Source organism: Scleropages formosus, chromosome 3 (genome assembly GCF_900964775.1).
Source record: "Scleropages formosus chromosome 3, fSclFor1.1, whole genome shotgun sequence".
Taxonomy (NCBI): domain Eukaryota; kingdom Metazoa; phylum Chordata; class Actinopteri; order Osteoglossiformes; family Osteoglossidae; genus Scleropages; species Scleropages formosus.
This window is the reverse complement of record NC_041808.1, coordinates 26,760,339-26,778,100: the sequence shown is the minus strand read 5'-3', so window position 1 is coordinate 26,778,100 and position 17,762 is coordinate 26,760,339. Positions and strand designations below refer to the sequence as shown.

General features: G+C 40.8%; 2 protein-coding genes across 3 annotated transcripts; one reads left to right on the top strand and one right to left on the bottom strand.

The window, feature by feature from the left end:
* Nucleotides 1–411: 411 nt before the first annotated feature.
* LOC108926010 (heart- and neural crest derivatives-expressed protein 2-like) lies at nucleotides 412–1,911 on the top strand. Its single transcript, XM_018738420.2, has 2 exons — nucleotides 412–879; nucleotides 1,494–1,911. The coding sequence occupies exons 1-2, from the start codon at nucleotides 412–414 to the stop codon at nucleotides 1,596–1,598; spliced, it is 573 nt and encodes a 190-aa protein (XP_018593936.2). The 3' UTR covers nucleotides 1,599–1,911.
* Nucleotides 1,912–3,570: 1,659 nt separating this feature from the next.
* On the bottom strand, nucleotides 3,571–16,989 carry LOC108926170 (N-acetylgalactosaminyltransferase 7-like). Of its 2 annotated transcripts, none has more exons than XM_018738727.2 (12): nucleotides 16,695–16,989; nucleotides 13,862–14,325; nucleotides 12,663–12,829; nucleotides 11,661–11,791; nucleotides 11,202–11,281; nucleotides 9,757–9,939; nucleotides 8,678–8,795; nucleotides 7,205–7,327; nucleotides 6,889–7,107; nucleotides 6,325–6,423; nucleotides 5,714–5,842; nucleotides 3,571–5,046 (listed from the first exon to the last, which is right to left on the bottom strand). In XM_018738727.2, exons 1-12 carry the CDS (start codon nucleotides 16,815–16,817, stop codon nucleotides 4,909–4,911), a joined length of 1,974 nt encoding a protein of 657 aa, XP_018594243.1. In that variant the 5' UTR covers nucleotides 16,818–16,989; the 3' UTR covers nucleotides 3,571–4,908. The 2 variants fall into 2 exon arrangements, with proteins under 2 accessions (XP_018594243.1, XP_018594244.1); XM_018738728.2 differs by lacking the exon at nucleotides 9,757–9,939 and adding an exon at nucleotides 9,379–9,561.
* Between the last annotated feature and the right edge of the window lie 773 nt (nucleotides 16,990–17,762).

Below are 17,762 nucleotides of genomic sequence, written 5' to 3'. Positions count from 1 at the left end.
TTACAACGTTCGCTCGGCACATTTCCATTTATTCATTCAGCGGACGCTTTTCTCCAAAACGACGTGCGTAGAGAAATCACAATGTGCCCATTACAGAAAAAGGCACAGCTGCAGATGTGTGACTCTTAAGTACAGTTAGTTTTGTTTCCTTCACCACGTGTGCACCGACGTTCATCACACAAGCGCTTAACTTTACCCACTGAAACAGCAGGACACACCTGTGGAAGCAGAGCGGAGCATCCAGGCTGCTTTGCTCAAAGGTACCGCAGCAGCAGCAGCAGCAGGAGGAGGAGGAGGAGGAGGAGAGGGACCCGATCCAGGAACCTTCACACTTGACGGCGACAACCCTAGTCACTACGCCACCTGCTGCCCTTTTGGGGTGACCTGTAAAGGTGACTCGACTGATCGGTCATGAGTCTGGATGATGGGTTTTGTCACCATCATTGCTCCGCGCGCAGTGGTGGTTCTCTCGCTGCTGGACCAGTGACGCGCTGCGAAGAAGGAGACCTCGCGCTCCACAGCGGACGTCGTGTCACGCGACTCTACAGCACGGCACTGCCGCACAGGCCACAGTACAGCAGGGCGGCGCAGGGCACCGAGCACCGGCGCTCCGCGATTCCCTCTGGCTGCGACGGCAAGAGAGGCCGAAAGGAAAGGCGCAGGACGCAGAGCATCAACAGCGCCTTTGCGGACCTCCGGGAGCGCATCCCGCACGTGCCGGCCGACACGAAGCTCTCCAAGATCAAGACTCTCCGACTGGCGGCCAGCTACATATCGCACCTCATGGACCTTCTGGAGAAGGGCGAGCAGAACGCGCACAGGGAGCCCGTCGGGGCCGAAAGCGGGAAGAGTGAAAAGAGAAAAATGATCAACGAACTGGTGAGTTCCATTTTCCCGGCATTTTCGATAAGAACAAGGCTGCAGGGGGGGTGGACGTGCGGCGTTTCACCTACGTTTCCCATCATGGGTTTTCTATAAAATGTGCTGACGAGTTTTTTTTTTTCTTTTCATTATTATTATCGTTATCATTATTATGCTATCTTATTTATTAGACCTTGTAAATATCTAGGTTCTTAGCTTTAAACACAGCTGGTAGAAATTGTGCAAACAAAAATGTTTTGTCAAAAATATTTAACTTGCATAAAAACTTGCAAAAAAAAAGAAAAAAAAAAACTTGACTAATATGTTTTAAGACTGATATGAGCAGCTTCGTGATTATTCTAAAAGGAGCCGAATATTCCCGAAGCGCGTTTACAGCGCTCGTGGCTGTAGAAAAGCGTGGAGGAGGAAACGTGGAGCAAAACTTAATTTAACTTTTTTTTTTTTTTTTTTTTTTGCACAATGACATGAAGATATTTAAATGTAACTAGAAAAAAAGAGAAAGATTTACACACGTATGCAAATATGCTCATGAATGTGCTCATTTTCACAAACTTATGTTTGTTGTTCGCTCGCCTTTTTTCTTTGGTCTGTTACTGAACTGCTCCGAAAAGCCTGTTTGTTCGCAGCACATCGGACTTCTAGAACGATCGAAAAGCTGCACTGGAGAGAAAGGCAGGACTGGATGGCCGCAGTGTGTGTGTGGTCCTCGGAGCTGAGCTGCTCAACACTGCGCTTCGTCCTTGATTGTCTGGACTCTTCTAGACTCATCATCGCGCTCCTTCTCATTTTGGTGGCAAACTATGCCCCTGAATGGACACAGGAATAAACGGGGGTGTATTGTGAAGGCGGGGTAGGAGGGTGACACCTCGATTCCCGAACGCACTTTTATTAAATCCCGGAAACTGTAAGTACATTTGGAGCAATTTCAGAAAATTACAACTGTTGGCATTTTTTTTTCCATACATCATGGAGAAGACTGAAATAAGACTACACTACTCTTGCTGGCCAAAAAAGTCTAGTGGACAGTAAAAAAAAAAAAAAAAAAAAGAGAAATACTTGGAATAAACGTACTTTTATTCTTTCTGCTAATAACTGTTGCCTTGAATATACACTCTGTGATGACACCTACTTCTGTCATACATTTGCTCAAGTATAAACTTAGACTCCTAGTTAAAATGTAATTATACTGTAGACTGGTTATTCAAGCAGGGTTTCTGGTACTAAAAAAGAACACACACACACACACATATATATACTGTATGAATAAAATCAGTTGCCATTTTTGCCCCAGAACAAATATAACTTGTGATTTAGAGTGAAACCTCACAATCAAGCCAATCCATGTTATGCAACATATCTTATCCCTTATAATTCGTTCTTTCCATTTCGTTTTTATAGCCTTAAAGTTACGAATAATTTATATGGAGAGGGTACTAGAATTAAAACATATGCATTTCGACACCTCACATGGCGAAAATCTGCCGTTTTTTTTTCCTTACAATCCACTGGGTTTTCTCTGTGTTTTACTAAGTTTTACAGAAAATAATAGTCTGCACACACACCCTTCAGTTGTGAAGACAGACTAACAAGGAGAGTTAATTTATACATAAATACACAGACATTATTGTCACGTTGTGAAGATTTTTTGAATTTTGTAAAATGTAATTATAATATAACACTATGTATGTAATTATCCCGGGCAAAACGTCGTAAGAGCTGTACACAGATGTGACAGAAGAGCTTTACTCAGAAAAGTTAAATTTAGGGAAATATTGGTGAGGGCAAATTATTCGGGACAGCCCACCTCCCACCTACACATACGTCATGATCAGTGTATATCATGTGTTATATACAAACATGCAGCGATGTCAAGCCCAAATTCTCAAACTGAAATTTATATATGACGTAATTTGGTCTGTAAAACGTTACGATGCACCTTTTCTGCCGTCTGCCACCTGGAATTTGCAGTAACCAGCGCACAGCGGATACACGTGTGTGGTGACGTCACTGTAAGGACAGCCGGAAGCGGCGCGTGAATTTCCCCGCTTACAACGGAAGCGTCACAATCCGAGTGCAACCAAGATACGGCTCGACGTGCTACATGGGGCACTAGAGGAAAAGAAATCCTTACCATTTTAAAACGTGTACTTTGTATGATTTTATATATTTATACTTCTTTATACTTGTTTAAACTTTGTTATACTTTGTTTCCTAGCTCAATTACTTACACATTAGTGCACATTGGCATGGTGTTGTCAAAACCTGTTCTGATAGACAAGATGATTACAAATGTACAAAATCATTATACCAGGGGCCTCATCTTACTGTAGGAATATTTGGACAGTGGCCACAGTTATGGAGACTTCAAAATACCAAGGAGCACCAAGCAAGCTCATTTTGAAGACACTTTTTTTGTTGCATGTCATGTCCTGAAATATGTAACAGTACACACACAGCAGAAATCCAACAAGAAAAGCCAACTGTTGTAAAAAGATATTGTTTATTTTCCACAGATGTACAGTCAGGACCAATATTAGTTAAAGGACCGAGTTAGATATTTACATCTTCTGCCACAACCAACTGCATGTCAATCATGTCAAATAGAAACAGATCTCTATTTACATAGTATAAAAATGAACAATAATGCACATTTTATTTTTTGTACCCATATCATTGCTGTCAATTCTGTACTTTATTTTTTTTTTAAGTAGTTCAATCCATTGTGCTATAAAATTAACCAACAGTTGACCATTTAAAAGCAAATGCCCATCAAACATGATACCAATGTGGTATCATTTAACAGTTCTTTATTGGCGAGAAGGCAAGTTTGACTTCCGCTTCTGGGTGCATTACATATTTTGCATTAGCAATACCAGGGAAAAATGCAACACAACATGAAAATAATCAGTTGGATCCACAGACACAATAACTAGAGAAAGGTCCATCCTATCACAGTTGACTTTGTGCAAGAATCTCAGGGCTCAAAAATCCTTCCCCTGGCAATGGAGCATAAAGAGCTGCAGATTTATCCAAGAACAAAAAAGGGAACTTATGCAGTTAAAGATGCTGTATTTTTTCCTAAACATTTACACTGATTCAAGAAAAAAAAAAAAAGAAAAAAAAAAATCAGTCATGCAGCAAAAGAATATTTGTTCATAAACATACTCAGTCAACCTTTTACGTGTTCAATGTGACAAAAAAATTTGAACGTTTAGTGGCAGCAGTTCCTTTCAGACTTAGACATCCAGTGTAAATGCTGACTGAAATGAAACAGAAATACACTCAAACCTTCATGGTTTATGACTTTGCCCAAATTCAGATGATGGAAGTTGTCCCCCAAAGCGAAAATCAGCTTTAGACACATAAATGGAAGTGTGACTTCTGAGTCCTTGGATCCTGTTCTTCTGCTGACGTCCTGCACTCAGCTGTTTATAGACACTTTCATCCAAAGGAGCTCACAGTACATGGCTTACAGTTGGCAGGACATGTGTGTGCAGCTGCATGTGTGTATGTATGCAACATTTAAGAGTTCCACAGCAGTGTTCCTCTTGGCAAACAATCCATTTGCCACAGGTCCTCTTCGTCCATCACTTACACACTATACACTGAAATCCTAGTTTTTGTCCTACAAGTTGCACCACCCTAACACAACAGAGGCAGAGGCTAGCAACTGGCTTTCATATATGTTCTAATAGGAGTGCTTTCAATTGCTCGATTTCCTTTAAATCAGAATTCATGAATCACAATATGAAGGTAGAAAAACAACGTTCATGTTATACCCCTGAGCAAAATCCCCAAGAAATTCAGTCAAAGATATGGACTTTGAGGAAACATGTAAACATGATCTGCGATGGGGGGAAAAAAAAAAGTTACCGATTGGAGTTGTAAACAGTTTAAAGGCGGGACGATCCTCCTGCAATATTCTTCTTCGATTTCCAAATCGACTAAAGATCTAAATGCAGCAGTTTGCACAGGCATCTTGTGGTTCCAGTCACTTCTTCCTCCAAGGAGCCGCGGGTTTAACCTTCACACCGCCACGATGTTATTCATCTCCCACTTCTGCGTGCTTTTGCTCTTATCGCAGTCAGTGACAAAAACCTTGTGCAAGACATCTGACCGATCCAAACATTTCCCAGTTGGAATGTGCGTGAATCTATTAAGATCCTGTAAGAAAAAATACATTTAAATAATCTAAATATTCTTATTTTCCATATTAATTTGTAGCTTAGCTGACTTGGCATACTCAAAACCACTTAGAGTATTTATGCATCTGGTTATTTTTACAGAGCAATTCAGGGTTAAGTACTTTCCTCAAAGCAGTAACAGTGTAACAAACACATATCAGTCTTCCAAACTTTGTACAACTTGTATCTCAGTAAATAACCTGTACATATATTTGCCAGACTGCCTATACAAATAGAGACCAAAGTGTCACAGGGTTCTTAAAAATCTTGTAAATACTTTTATTGTGTTTTCAATATAACACAATAAAATATATTGCATTATAAATATGAAAGTGAAAAAAGTCAGTGTTCATTATCTTTACTTTTATTTATATGGCTGTTACTTTTCTCCAAAGCAACTTACACTAGTTTAAGCATTCATATAGCTGGGTAATTTTTACTGTACCAATTCAGGGTAAGTCCCTTGATCAAGTGAACCCCAACTGGAGGTGGAGGACAGCAGCTCTTACCACTACAACACCTATTGACCCTGACTTTCACTAATCAGTGTAGAAGGTGTTTAATAACCTTAACCACTTCCTAATGTTGTGTGGACATTTTGTTGTAAGATACTACGTTCAGTAATTAGTTATCTTATAATCATTCACCTTGAAGTACTTCCACTCTCTGTACTCGTTCAAATTGCAGTGAGTTATTATTACTGACGAGTCGTCCGGTCCACGGGTCAAGCACTGGTCATACTGCATGAGCTGGCTGGCTTCATTGATCCTGAAAAGCTGAAGAACAGGATACTGTATAATGAAACCGGTTATGCTTTAACAGTATTTGTTTTGTTTTATTACCTGAAATAAGCAACATTTACTGCTGACTGCTTAATGACTTCTGACTATTTATTAAAAAGAAGTCTTAACCAGAAGGACTTTGCAGGCGGTGGACATCCTTCAAGATCTATGGTTTATATCTATGAAACATACAAATACATACATACATACTGTATGTACAAAGGCATCCAGTTAGAAGGGTTTACTGTATCCATAAATGCCTTGGGGTACCAAGGTACCAATTTGCAATAAATCTGTAACTTTTTCCATTAAGATTTTTTCTTTCTATTTGTGTCTTATCACAATATTACATCTTTTATGTATATATGTGTGCTATTTACTTTTATACTTTTAAAAGGCTTAATTTTCCCAAAAAGACTAAAGGCTATCATTTTTGTCAATCCAACACATTTTCTGAGAGTTAAAGAGTTAAGAACCTGGTTCCCGCCCATCCTGTGGCAGGGGCCCATCTCGACATTGCCTCCGTTAGTGTGGCCCATGCTGTCTATGCAGTAGCTGGTTTCGTATCCTCGAATCTGAAACCAAAAGCAATAATGCCATCCTCATTTTTGCTGCTGTCTTTATAAAAACATTCTAAAGCTGAATAATATAGAAATCTGACATTTATATATCTAATATTAATATATTTTATTCATATATATATATATATGTTTCAATATATTTTTAATATGTTCCCAGATTCTTTCTTAACACAAAAACAACTGTTTTAAAAGATACTGTATTTTTATACATTTATGTTTATTTACTTAGCTGACACTCTGATTTATGTATTTATGCAGGTGGGTACTTCTTACTCTATCAGTGCAGGGTAGGTACCTTGAGCAATGGTACCACAGCAGGAAGTAGAATTCAATGCTGGGCATTTAGAGTACAAAGCAAAAACTCTAACCAGTACACCACCTGCTGGCCCATGTAGTGTATTACAACAAGAGAGAACCATGTCAGTAAGCCATTTTAATATAGCGCATGCTCATCAGTACCTCTCCCCAGTCCACATTTTTGGGTGGCAGTGGATAGTGGCTTGGGATGTCATAGGCAATTTCCTCCATAAACCACTTGAAGCTTTTACAGTTGTGTTCCTCTCGGAACCTCTTAAGCTCGCTGATGTCACCATATGCGAGGGTTTGCGTTTCCGGGCGGCTTGCATAAAAGTAGTCCTTGTATTCATCCCACCACACCTCCACCACACGGACATAGTTCTGGGTGAGGAGAGGAGGCAAAAAATTAGGAGAACAATTTTAGAGGAATAAACTCAAAAAAACAGAAAAACATTAACAAACAAAGAGCTTTCCTAACCTTAAGGGTGGGAGAGGATCCCACGTGAGCTGGAGGTGGGTTTCCCTGCCAGCCCTGGAGACGGTATATGTGACCGATTCGAGAGCAGGGCACAAACAGCAGCTGACCGCCACACTGCCAGATCTGCATGTGGGAAATGGACACAAATTAAAGAATTATGTTTCCAACTCATTAGCTACATAAAAATTATGAGTATAACCCTTTTCACCCTAAAATATGAACCAGCTTTAGTTCATTTCAGTGCCATCCTAAGACGCCAATGGTTTAACATTTCCTCCGAAGCAGATCATTCGGTGGGAATGATCTGCTATTCGCAAACATTTATTCCAAGTTTAATTTTATTGAAGTTTAGTCTACTAAACTTTATTGTACACCAGCTTTTCTAAAATTGGTGCAAAAGGTGACCTGCATTTCCACACCCTTCTGTTATTTGGCATTAAACAGTAACAGTATAAAGGCTCGGACCACCTTTAATCAACTGCCTTCCACGGTGTTTACAACCCACTGTAACAAGATGAGGAAGGCTGTACTTTTCTATGGGATGAATTAGACAATATTTGTGTTAGATTTCTTTTTGTAATTTTAAATTCATTTTAATGTTTTTAAAGTTAAAATTGAATAAGTCTTACTGACAATTTATAAAACCATTTCTTACAACTTTACCTGAGGTCTTTCTTGATTGTGAATTAGTGGTAAAGATGATTTAGGGTTTACAAACAAATCAAATTATGATCAGATGCCCACTCCAAATTCGTTTGTAAATTGAGAAACCAGTGTACTAATAGTGTATTTACTGAGCTACTGTTTATTTTTTTAAGTGCAAATGAGTATTTCCAGGGGGGGTGTGGTGGCGTGGTGGGCTTGGCCTGGTCCCACTCTCTGGCAGGTCTGGGGTTCGAGTCCTGCTTGGGGTGCCTTGTGGCAGACTGGCATCCCGTCCTGGGTGACTCCCTTCCCCATCCAGCCTTGCGCCCTTTGTTTCCAGGTTAGGCTCCGGTTCGCCGCAACCCAGCTCGGGACAAGCAGTTTCAGACAGTGTGTGTATGTGTGTGTGAGATTATTTCCAGAAAAGTAGATTTTTGCACCATATTGGAAATATGACTATCTGCAGATGTTGCAATATTACAATAAATGTTCTTAAACTAGGGGTGCGGTGGCGCAGTGGGTTGGACCGCAGTCCTGCTCTCCCGTGGGTCTGGGGTTTGAGTCCCGCTTGGGGTGCCTTGCGACGGACTGGCGTCCCGTCCTGGGTGTGTCCCCTCCCCCTCTGGCCTTACGCCCTGTGTTACCGGGTAGGCTCCGGTTCCCCGTGACCCTGTATGGGACAAGCGGTTCTGAAAATGTGTGTGTGTGTGTGTGTGTTCTTAAACTGAATTACGACAAAATGATCTTTGATCCCGCACGATGTAATATAAATCTAGCTCAATGTACAATTATACTAAGACATAGCAACATGGAGACACAATTCTATACCTTGTAAGATATCTCAAAGTTCTCTCCTCCCCAGATCTGCAGGCCCGGATCATAGAGGCCCAGCTCGAAGAAGAAATCTCGCTCAATAGCAAACAGTCCACCAGCCATAGCAGGAGACCTGAGAGACAGAACAGTGAGAGCAAGGCAAGAAAAACCTCCAAAATACTATTTAAAGAAAAGAAAAAAAAAAAAAAAAAATGTTGAGCAAAAGGGATGAGCAGGGATGCAAGCCACAAACAAAATGCAACACAGATCGAGAATATGTGCGAAACGTGCGTGTGTGTGTACATACATATAATGTATACAGGCAGAAGGGGAAAATTAAGGTGGTATGAAAATTGAATAAAATTAAAATCAATGCATATAAAGGTATTACACGTTGACTTTCATTATTGTGAACTTGTGACATGCACTGTGTCTTTCATTATGTGGAATCAATGCGTAAATTTGGGACACCAAACGTTAACATTTCGCGTTACGAAAAATAAAGTGCTTAGCATTACTGTGGTGACGATGTGAGCAGTTAATTGTGAATCGGCACGAGTGGTGAAGCAGTCTGAAGGTTATACACTCCGCCCCATTCAGCAGCGAAGCATGGTACAGGAAGCCCTTCCACCAGAGAGCGTAAGAGGAAGCAGAGAAATTGCAGCAACACTGTACACGGGAATGTATGGCACGCCCTTGGCCTGTCAGTCAATTACCGATATGGCTCGGATTTAGTCACTCTCTTCCGCTTCTCCCTGCTAGAGAGAGGCACGCGCTTCCAGAGCATGCTCCAGTCCCACGATCCTCTGGCCAAGCCATCTTCGTCCCCTCCCCCTTGCGGCTCAATGCTGTAAGTCTGCCCGTTTATGACGTCAATGAGCGGGACCGTGCACGCGGTTCTGCAGCGGCGGTAGCCCACGGAACCGGACGGGTGGGCCGGGTAGTGTTTGCGGGCCCATGCATCACACACGCAAACAACCGGGAGACACAGGACGACGGTACGAAGTGGACAGGGTTGGGGAGGGTTGGGGAGGGGGGAGATGACAGACTTAGAAGGACAAAAGGTACAACGGAATAAACCGCCGGTGCTTTACCGGTAGGGCTCACTCTTATGTTTTCTCTTAGCCTTTTCCTTGTGGTTTAAAGGCACTCGCTTCCACAACATACTCCAGTCCCAGGCACCTCTGGCCAACCCATCTTCATCCCCACCTTGCTGAGGCTCTATGGTATAATCATTGCCGTCTATGTAATCTATTAAAGGAACTGTGCATATGGTTCTGGAACATTGACAAGAAACAACAGCACACTGTTATATTGTTTCAGCTACATAAACAGTAATGGACACGTGTGAGGGCGGGAAAAAGAGGAACTTATGCAAACAGAAAGTATCCCACTAAAAAAAAATTATCTCTCTGAAATGTAATATACAGCTGACCCTTGAACGGCATGGGTTTTAACTGCACAGGTCCATTTATACACGGATTTTTTCAATAAATATATCGGAAAGTTTTTTTGGAGATTTGCAACAATTTGAAAAAAACTCGCAGACGAACCGCATAACCTAGAAACATCGAAAAAATTAATAAAAAGACAGGTATGTCATTAATGCATACAATGTTTGTAGGTACTACACTATTTTATCATTTACTACCATAAAATATGCACAAATCTATTACAAAAAGCAAAAATGTATCAAAACTTACGCACACACTTACAGACCTACATGGTGCCATTCGCAGTCGAGAGAAACGTAAACAAACGTAAAGATGCAGTATTAAATCATAACTGTATAAAATTAGCTAATATATACCGTACTACTGTAATAATTAGTCAATTTTATTGTTTACTACCATAAATAACACATTTTTATTAAGAATAAATAAAAAGTTACGACTGCTTCCCAAAAACTTCTCGATTACACTGAGCTATCGTAAAGCAATCATATTGCTGCTTCTTCGTTATAAGTGCATGAATTGTTACACCTGTAAATAAATATGAATTTCTTTTTCACATTATCTTTTCATTTTCATTTTTGATGCCTAGTGTTATTAATATGTATAACATCAACAGTTTCGTATAAGACAATACTGATGTGGGTACTGACAGACAGAGACAGATGTTTCATCTTGTAAACGGACAACGTAAACTGACAGCATCAATAAATACAGAACAGTATTTTCTCTTCTTAATGATTTTCTTAATAACATTTTCTTTTTTCTAGCTTACTTAATTGTAAGAATACAGTATATAATACATATAACATGCAAAATATGTGTTAATCAACTGTTTATGTTATCGGTAAGGTTTTTGGTCAACAGTAGGCTATTAGTAGTTAAGTTTTCAAGGGATCAAAAGTTATATGTGGCTTTTCCACTGCGCGGGGGGTCGGCGCCCCTAACCCCCGCATTGTTCAAGAGTCAACTGTATATTTTTTCCCAGTACAATTTCAGCAATCATACGCACAAACTTAAAAAAAATTAGAACCTGCAATTATGGCAATATCAGGGGAAAAACATCCAGATTGCTTTTTTATACTTACCTGTCCTTTGAAATAGGAGCTACCAGTGGGGCATACCAGTTCACACCGACTTCACAGTGAGCATCCAGGTAGATGAGCACCTGAGGACAGGTATGACAATGACTAACATGCCAGTTAAACACTTATACCTACAGCAACTAAACCCCCAAACGTAAAATACTGTCATTACATTGACATTTATTTATTTGACACTTTTCTCCATAACGACTTACAATATTTTACCCATTTATAGAGCAGGGTAATTTTTACTGTGTCAATTCAGGGCACGTGCCTTTATCAAGGGCACTACAGCAGGGGTTGTTTGAACCTAGGTTTTTTGTGTGCAAGGTGGCAGCTGTAACTACTGCGCCACCTGCTGGCCCAATTACAACACTACTAATGTTTTCGGAGGTACTGATAGAATAAATGTTTGCAGACGAAGAAGCATTTGCTCAAAGACGACAATGTGCAATAACAAACCTGTCCTGCGGTGGCCTTGCGGGCTCCAATACTTCTGGCCTGTATCAAGCCTTCTCTTTTCTCATTGCGGAAGAGTTTTACCAGGCCGTTCCACCTTTTGATGTATTCCTCTAATTTTTCTTTCAAATGCACTGAGGAGATACAAAAAGAAGACATTCACACAAGCTCACCAGCCTAATACATGCATACATGTATATGTACACAATGTGTCACAGAGGTTCATGTTAATTTAGCAATAACTACCGAAACTGCCTAAGAAGAAGGTGAAGGTCCAGTCCAGTCACCTTCATCTCCATCCTAACACTTTACCTCACAAAACTTTTATTATCATTAATATTCTTAACAAGAGAACTCTTCTCTTGGGTTTTGATACAGAAGATTAAGACGGTAAGAGTTTTTCACTGTTTACCCAAGTTATCTGTGATGTCATGAAAAACACTCATTTAAATCAAACAAATCGTAGACGTGAATTTTCACCAATAAGCAGTCAGACTAAGAATGGTCAGTACAAATACTAAATATATCTTTTTGGCTGATGCTTTTTTCCTGAGCAACTTACAAAGTTAAGCTGTAAACTATTATTTTCCCCATTTATACTGCTGGTTGATTTTTATCTGAGCAATTTAAGGTAAGTACCTTGCTCAAGGGTACCATAGCTGGAGACAGGAATCACTGTCAGCTATCCAACAAATCTTTACTGGAAGTATACACAGAAGTCACATTTTTGAGACATTACTGGATGGAGGGAAATTCAAAAACAAATCATCAAATTAAGAGGACAGGACCTTTCAATAAATGATGATATTTGGAAAAAATTTAAAGGAACTATTAATCCTGATCTTAACAAATAACCTGGTGCAAAACAGACCTATGAGGATAATTTACAGAACTGACAAATATTGACCAAAAAAAAAAATGAATTATAACACAAAAACATGCACAACAAATTATTAAATCACACATAAATTCCCGTGAACCTCTCCCTGCCCAGTCAATCAGAACCTTTACTGCTGAAGTCATCGATCATCATGATTTCAGAAAGGTATCTCCTGGGTGTCCTTTTAATAACGCTGTGCACGGTCCTCATCAGCGTGGACCACCCTTCGTTGTGGAAGACAATGATGACGCTGGCAGTGAGCAGGTTCTCATCATAATGCCAGTATTTGCATCTAAAGGGAAACATGACATAGTTGCCACACATGGAGCAATTAGCTTGAAATCAAACTTCAAAAATCAAAGTCAAAAAAGAAAATCACCCCGGGATGCCATACTTGCGGGACGAAGACTGGCTCGGGTTAATATTAATTCTCTGAGAACCTTGTTTTCAACATCACTTCTATCTTCTATGAAACTGCTCTTGCAGCGATGACACAATGTAGCCTTTGAACCCTGGCATAAAAGCTATAAAGCAACACCACAAACTAACCCTAGGACATTATCCAATTACTGCTATAACTTTTAATGGCACATAACTGACTTTTATAAATGGCTAGGGGGCTGTTTATAATAAGCAAACATCCATAAATGGAAATCAGACATTTTTAAATGAACCTGACTAAAAAAAAGTAAAGTAGAACCTGTGAACAACAAAAAACACACTGTAAGAGAAGGCTGCACTGTGGTACGAGCGAGCATCAACAAGGAACAATAACTTCTGTCTGTCATTTCGACAGACAAAATTCTGTGAGTTTGTACAGTGTACAATGCATACTCAGTCAACTGAGACTACCCATGTCATCATCATCATAAAATGTATAGTTATAATAAAAGTCTTTTTCTGACAATTTTTATGGCCCTTCTTCTCACGGAACAAACAATTCAGAGGCCTTTAAACAAACATTCAACAGCATGCTGTACAGTGCAGATTAACTGACACCTGGCTAGGATAAGCATGGGAAAGATACATGTCCTCGGATTTTACACTGCCCTCGTAATGCCACATAAATTATAAAGATCTGCCAGATAAAAGTGTTTGGTTCAGTGCTTCACTATCAGAACTAAAGGTCAGGTCCTGCTCAAAAATCCCGGAGGCATCATTCCAACTTAATAGCGATAATCCAAAAAAGCAGTTTTCAAGTCAATGAGAACTTGAAATGAAACAATGAAACTTTGAGAATATGTCTAGTAATATATGTATACTCCTTGATATGACTGCAATGGCAGCAGATGTAGCCCCTTAGACGTTCGGAGCATTTACTCACTCTGTGTGTCGTATGTCGCTGATGCTGCGGTCCAACGATATCATATCACTGGCCACCATGTTGAAGCCAAATTCTTTAATGCTCTCCTGGACGGACTCCTTGTAGTCTGGTCCCAGGACAAAAGGCTTAGCTCCCTCCCCCGGCCCATCGGGGACTCCGGGAGGTTCGGGTTCCTTTGGCTCAAAATTTCCCAGAATGCCACGTTTCAGGACCGGATCACTGTAGATGTGGGTTTGCGGTTTGAACGTGATGTACTGCTTCTGCACAGCGTTCGGCTGATTGTGCATCAGCCCTCCGGCGCTCGGGTTCTTTAGGTTCTGACGAAGCTTGTTCTCGTTCTTCTGCCGAATCGACTCCAGGTCGACTTCCACTCCTTCCACATGAGGCCAGGGAACCACAGGCTTAAATTTGTCCAATATGTTACTCTTCGCATTGGGCAAGGGGTTACCAGCATCGCCTACTTCCTGCAAATGGTGGAAAAGAATTAATCTACACAAGAAACATGAAATAAAATAAGGGAACTGGTATGGTATACCCTTTTTAACCGGAATTAATGCATTATTAATTAAAAAAAAAAAAATACAACTAGAAACCACCAAATACACACAAATGAGCCATCTTCATCACAAAACATTACTTATTAAACATAAACTGACTAGCATATATTAATATTCATGTGCTCCAATACTCAAAGCAAGGTCATTTTAAGCAGGTTCGTTTGATTGTTTAAGCACCTCAGAGACCCCTCTGATTTTGCAGTCCTTTGTGATCCTTTGAAATCACATCAAGACAATGATGCATATTAACACAGACCATCTAACTTTATGTGCAAAAATGTTATTCCTACAACAAGAGGTTACTGATAATGAATGGAAGGGAGCATTCAAGTATTTTCACTTATTACATCTTTGTCTGAGGTTTTTACAGAACCTAAACTGTTAATAAAGACAGTGGCAGTGATGCACACTAAATATTGTACAGTTTTTTTTATTGATTGCCATTTAGTGCTAAAAGTGACTTTGGATTTACAAAGAGTTCCAGTCCCAACTGAGTTCATAAGTGGAGGGCTCAGTGTGTTCTTGTTCAAATGGTACCTGTTTTATGATGCTAATGTGAACTGGAAAAAGTGTGTATTACAGCAAAACAATGGAGCCCTCCATAACGAATAATGGAAAACTTGAATGTTAACTGCAGATGGAGAGTCACAAATTTTATAGTTTGGCATTAAAAACTGTCAATCAGTATTATAAAAAGCATACATATTTACAATGGAAAAGTCATTTTAAAATATTTTGTTGACTGAATACATGCATGCTGTGAACTTCAGCCTGCGGTGTGATGAATTTTCACTTCATCAACTACGTTACATATTTATTTTGCCCTTTCATTCAATTGTTAATGTATCTGATCACTTTCCAAACTCATTCTTAGTTATACTGCTGATTTAATAGGTTACAGTTACTGGATCTGGATGTTTAATCAGGCTCTTTGTACATTATATTAGCACTATCACACAGTAGTGACATGATGGGGTAACAAAAACTCTGTCACATTGTGCAGCACTTTCCTCAACAACCTTTTATAATGATATCTGACCTTCTAAAATTAAAATAAATATATATTTTTGTGAATTAAAATACAGTCCTATAATGTTTTGTAACAAAAATTCTGGACACACTGAACAATTTTTCCTTATTATTATTGCCTGCGGTACACCTGAAGCCTGCAGAAGTACCGGTTATGACGTCACTACACTCCTTCACCGGAGGCACCGCTCTGGTCGGAAGCGCATCCTCGTGCGCGCGCTTCCCGTCTGTAAATCGTACTGTACTTACAGAGCACATGTTGTTATATAGCATCAGTGCCATTTATAATACACAGGGAAACACGGGCAGTCGGACACGAGCGCGTGACAGCGCTCTAACACTGCGCTATTCCGCTTAAAAACTTAGCTTAGCAGACAGTCGAGCAACTACGTGTTTTCTGTTCATTCGAGCATACATGATTCCCAGACTGCAAAGTATCTGTGCTAGAAAAAAAAAAAAAAAAACAGCTAAAATTATTTGACAGAGACGGTATACGCGCAGTCGCTTTGACAACGGCGTTGTGCCGCATAACCATCTGATAATAATTCACAGCTGAAGTCGGGGGGGGGGGCATCACGAGTACAATGTTATGTGTATCGTCAGAATTATGAAAGTGGTGAGGATAACCGTCATCAGTACAGTGTTACTAACAGACTCTGTTACAGAGCCGTACGGGCAGACACACTCACTCAGCACGCGCGGCCACGATGACGATCGCTAGTAACATAACCTCATCATTGATAAAAACTGTTACAGCCTCCAGGCAGAAAAACACGCAGGGAACAAGCGGTTAGGAGGAAAGGCTTCGACAGAGCAGCGCATTCGATGCACGGATTATAGATTGTGATCGGGGCCTAGTCAACCACGGCACGGGCCACGATACAGGAATCGATGTGTTCCGTCTTCCGGCTTTACCCTGCTTTACCCTCCACGGTTCACACAGTCGCGTGCGCGGACAACTTTTCTCTGGCTGCCGCAGAAAGCGCTACCATGTTGCGGCAGCCGCGACATTCGCCCGCGGCAACGCGTTCCGGGCAGCACGCGACGCTCGGAGACCGCACAAATATGTCAACACAGAGAGACACATTAAAAAGCATCCGTGTAAAACCCGATCTCCATGACAACACGAGTAGGCACCTTCGGGTGAGCGGCGAATTGCGACGCGCTAGCAAACCAACCACCAACCAACAAACAAACGACCATCTCTGCGATCAGGAACAGCGATGGCCACACACACACGTACATACCAGTTTGGGAAAAGCGCTGTCGTCGTCGGCTTTGGGCGACAGGGTGGACCAGAGCACGACCAGCAGCAGGAACATGGCCACGATGACCAGGCTGCGCAGCAGGAATCCCACTTTGAGCCGCATTTTGAGCCCAGCTTTCTGCCTGGACGGACCGCGCGCCCGTCTGCCCGCGTGTGTGTGTGTGCGCGCGCGCGCCCGCCGGCTATGTGTCCCCTGATCCTCCTCTCGCACCCTCGGTCCTGTCCCCGTCGAAGTGCGTTGTGCTGCTGCTCTGTAGTGCGCCCCCCCTCGCCCCGCCGCCCGTCTCTGTTCCGAACCCACGCTCTACTGGATACTTGTGTTGGTCCTGTCAAGCCAAGGAGGACCACTCTCTTGGGTTGGGCTTATTATTATTATTATTTTTATTATTAAATGTTATTTGAATAAAATAAAAAGTAAAATACAAACGTAAGACGCATAACATACAAAACGGGAAAAAAGTCGCAACATTTAAAATACTTTACAAATCATGAAACTATACAATATACTCAATTTCAATACTTGGCGGCAGATACGCTTCGCTTACTTACATTTTTAAGAGAATGTGTGTGGTGAGATATATGTGATGAAATATGCACTCAAAAAGAGAACATAAAAAAATAATATTCCTATAAGTATGAAAACAAGTCCCTCTGAGAGCTCAGATGAAACCTTGACCATTTCACATTGTGAGGCCCCTCACTGTTAGGAAAGTGGGATTAAAATATTCTCATTTAAACAATGGCATGCAGTTTTTTTTATGACTTTGTTATAGTTATTATTGTTGTCTTTTTTTAGAATGCATTACTGTATTATTATAATTCCCTTTAGCTTTAGGCAGTCTGGCTGGACAAGTGTGAAAATTATATTATAATGCATACTTAACTGAGGTGAGGCCCCCTGCGAGGTGCAGCCTTGGCAAAAATAGCCCTGCTGCCCCCCCCCCCCCCCCCTCACAGAGCCCAGAAAGAATAAGTATCTTATTGTAACAAACTGTTACACTGTTTGACAGTAGTTTGTAGAGTATAAGAACTACAACCACAAGCTTTG

Excerpts from the sequence above, each read along its gene's own strand:
- LOC108926010 (XM_018738420.2), top strand. The coding sequence starts at position 412 with ATGAGTCTGGATGATGGGTTTTGTCACCATCATTGCTCCGCGCGCAGT. Across the intron at positions 880-1,493 it reads GAAAAATGATCAACGAACTG|CCTGTTTGTTCGCAGCACAT; the intron begins GTGAGTTCCATT and ends TGCTCCGAAAAG.
- LOC108926170 (XM_018738727.2), bottom strand. The coding sequence starts at position 16,817 with ATGCGGCTCAAAGTGGGATTCCTGCTGCGCAGCCTGGTCATCGTGGCC. Across the intron at positions 6,424-6,888 it reads AAAATGTGGACTGGGGAGAG|ATTCGAGGATACGAAACCAG; the intron begins GTACTGATGAGC and ends TTTTGGTTTCAG. Across the intron at positions 5,047-5,713 it reads GAGAGTGGAAGTACTTCAAG|GATCTTAATAGATTCACGCA; the intron begins GTGAATGATTAT and ends TTTTTCTTACAG.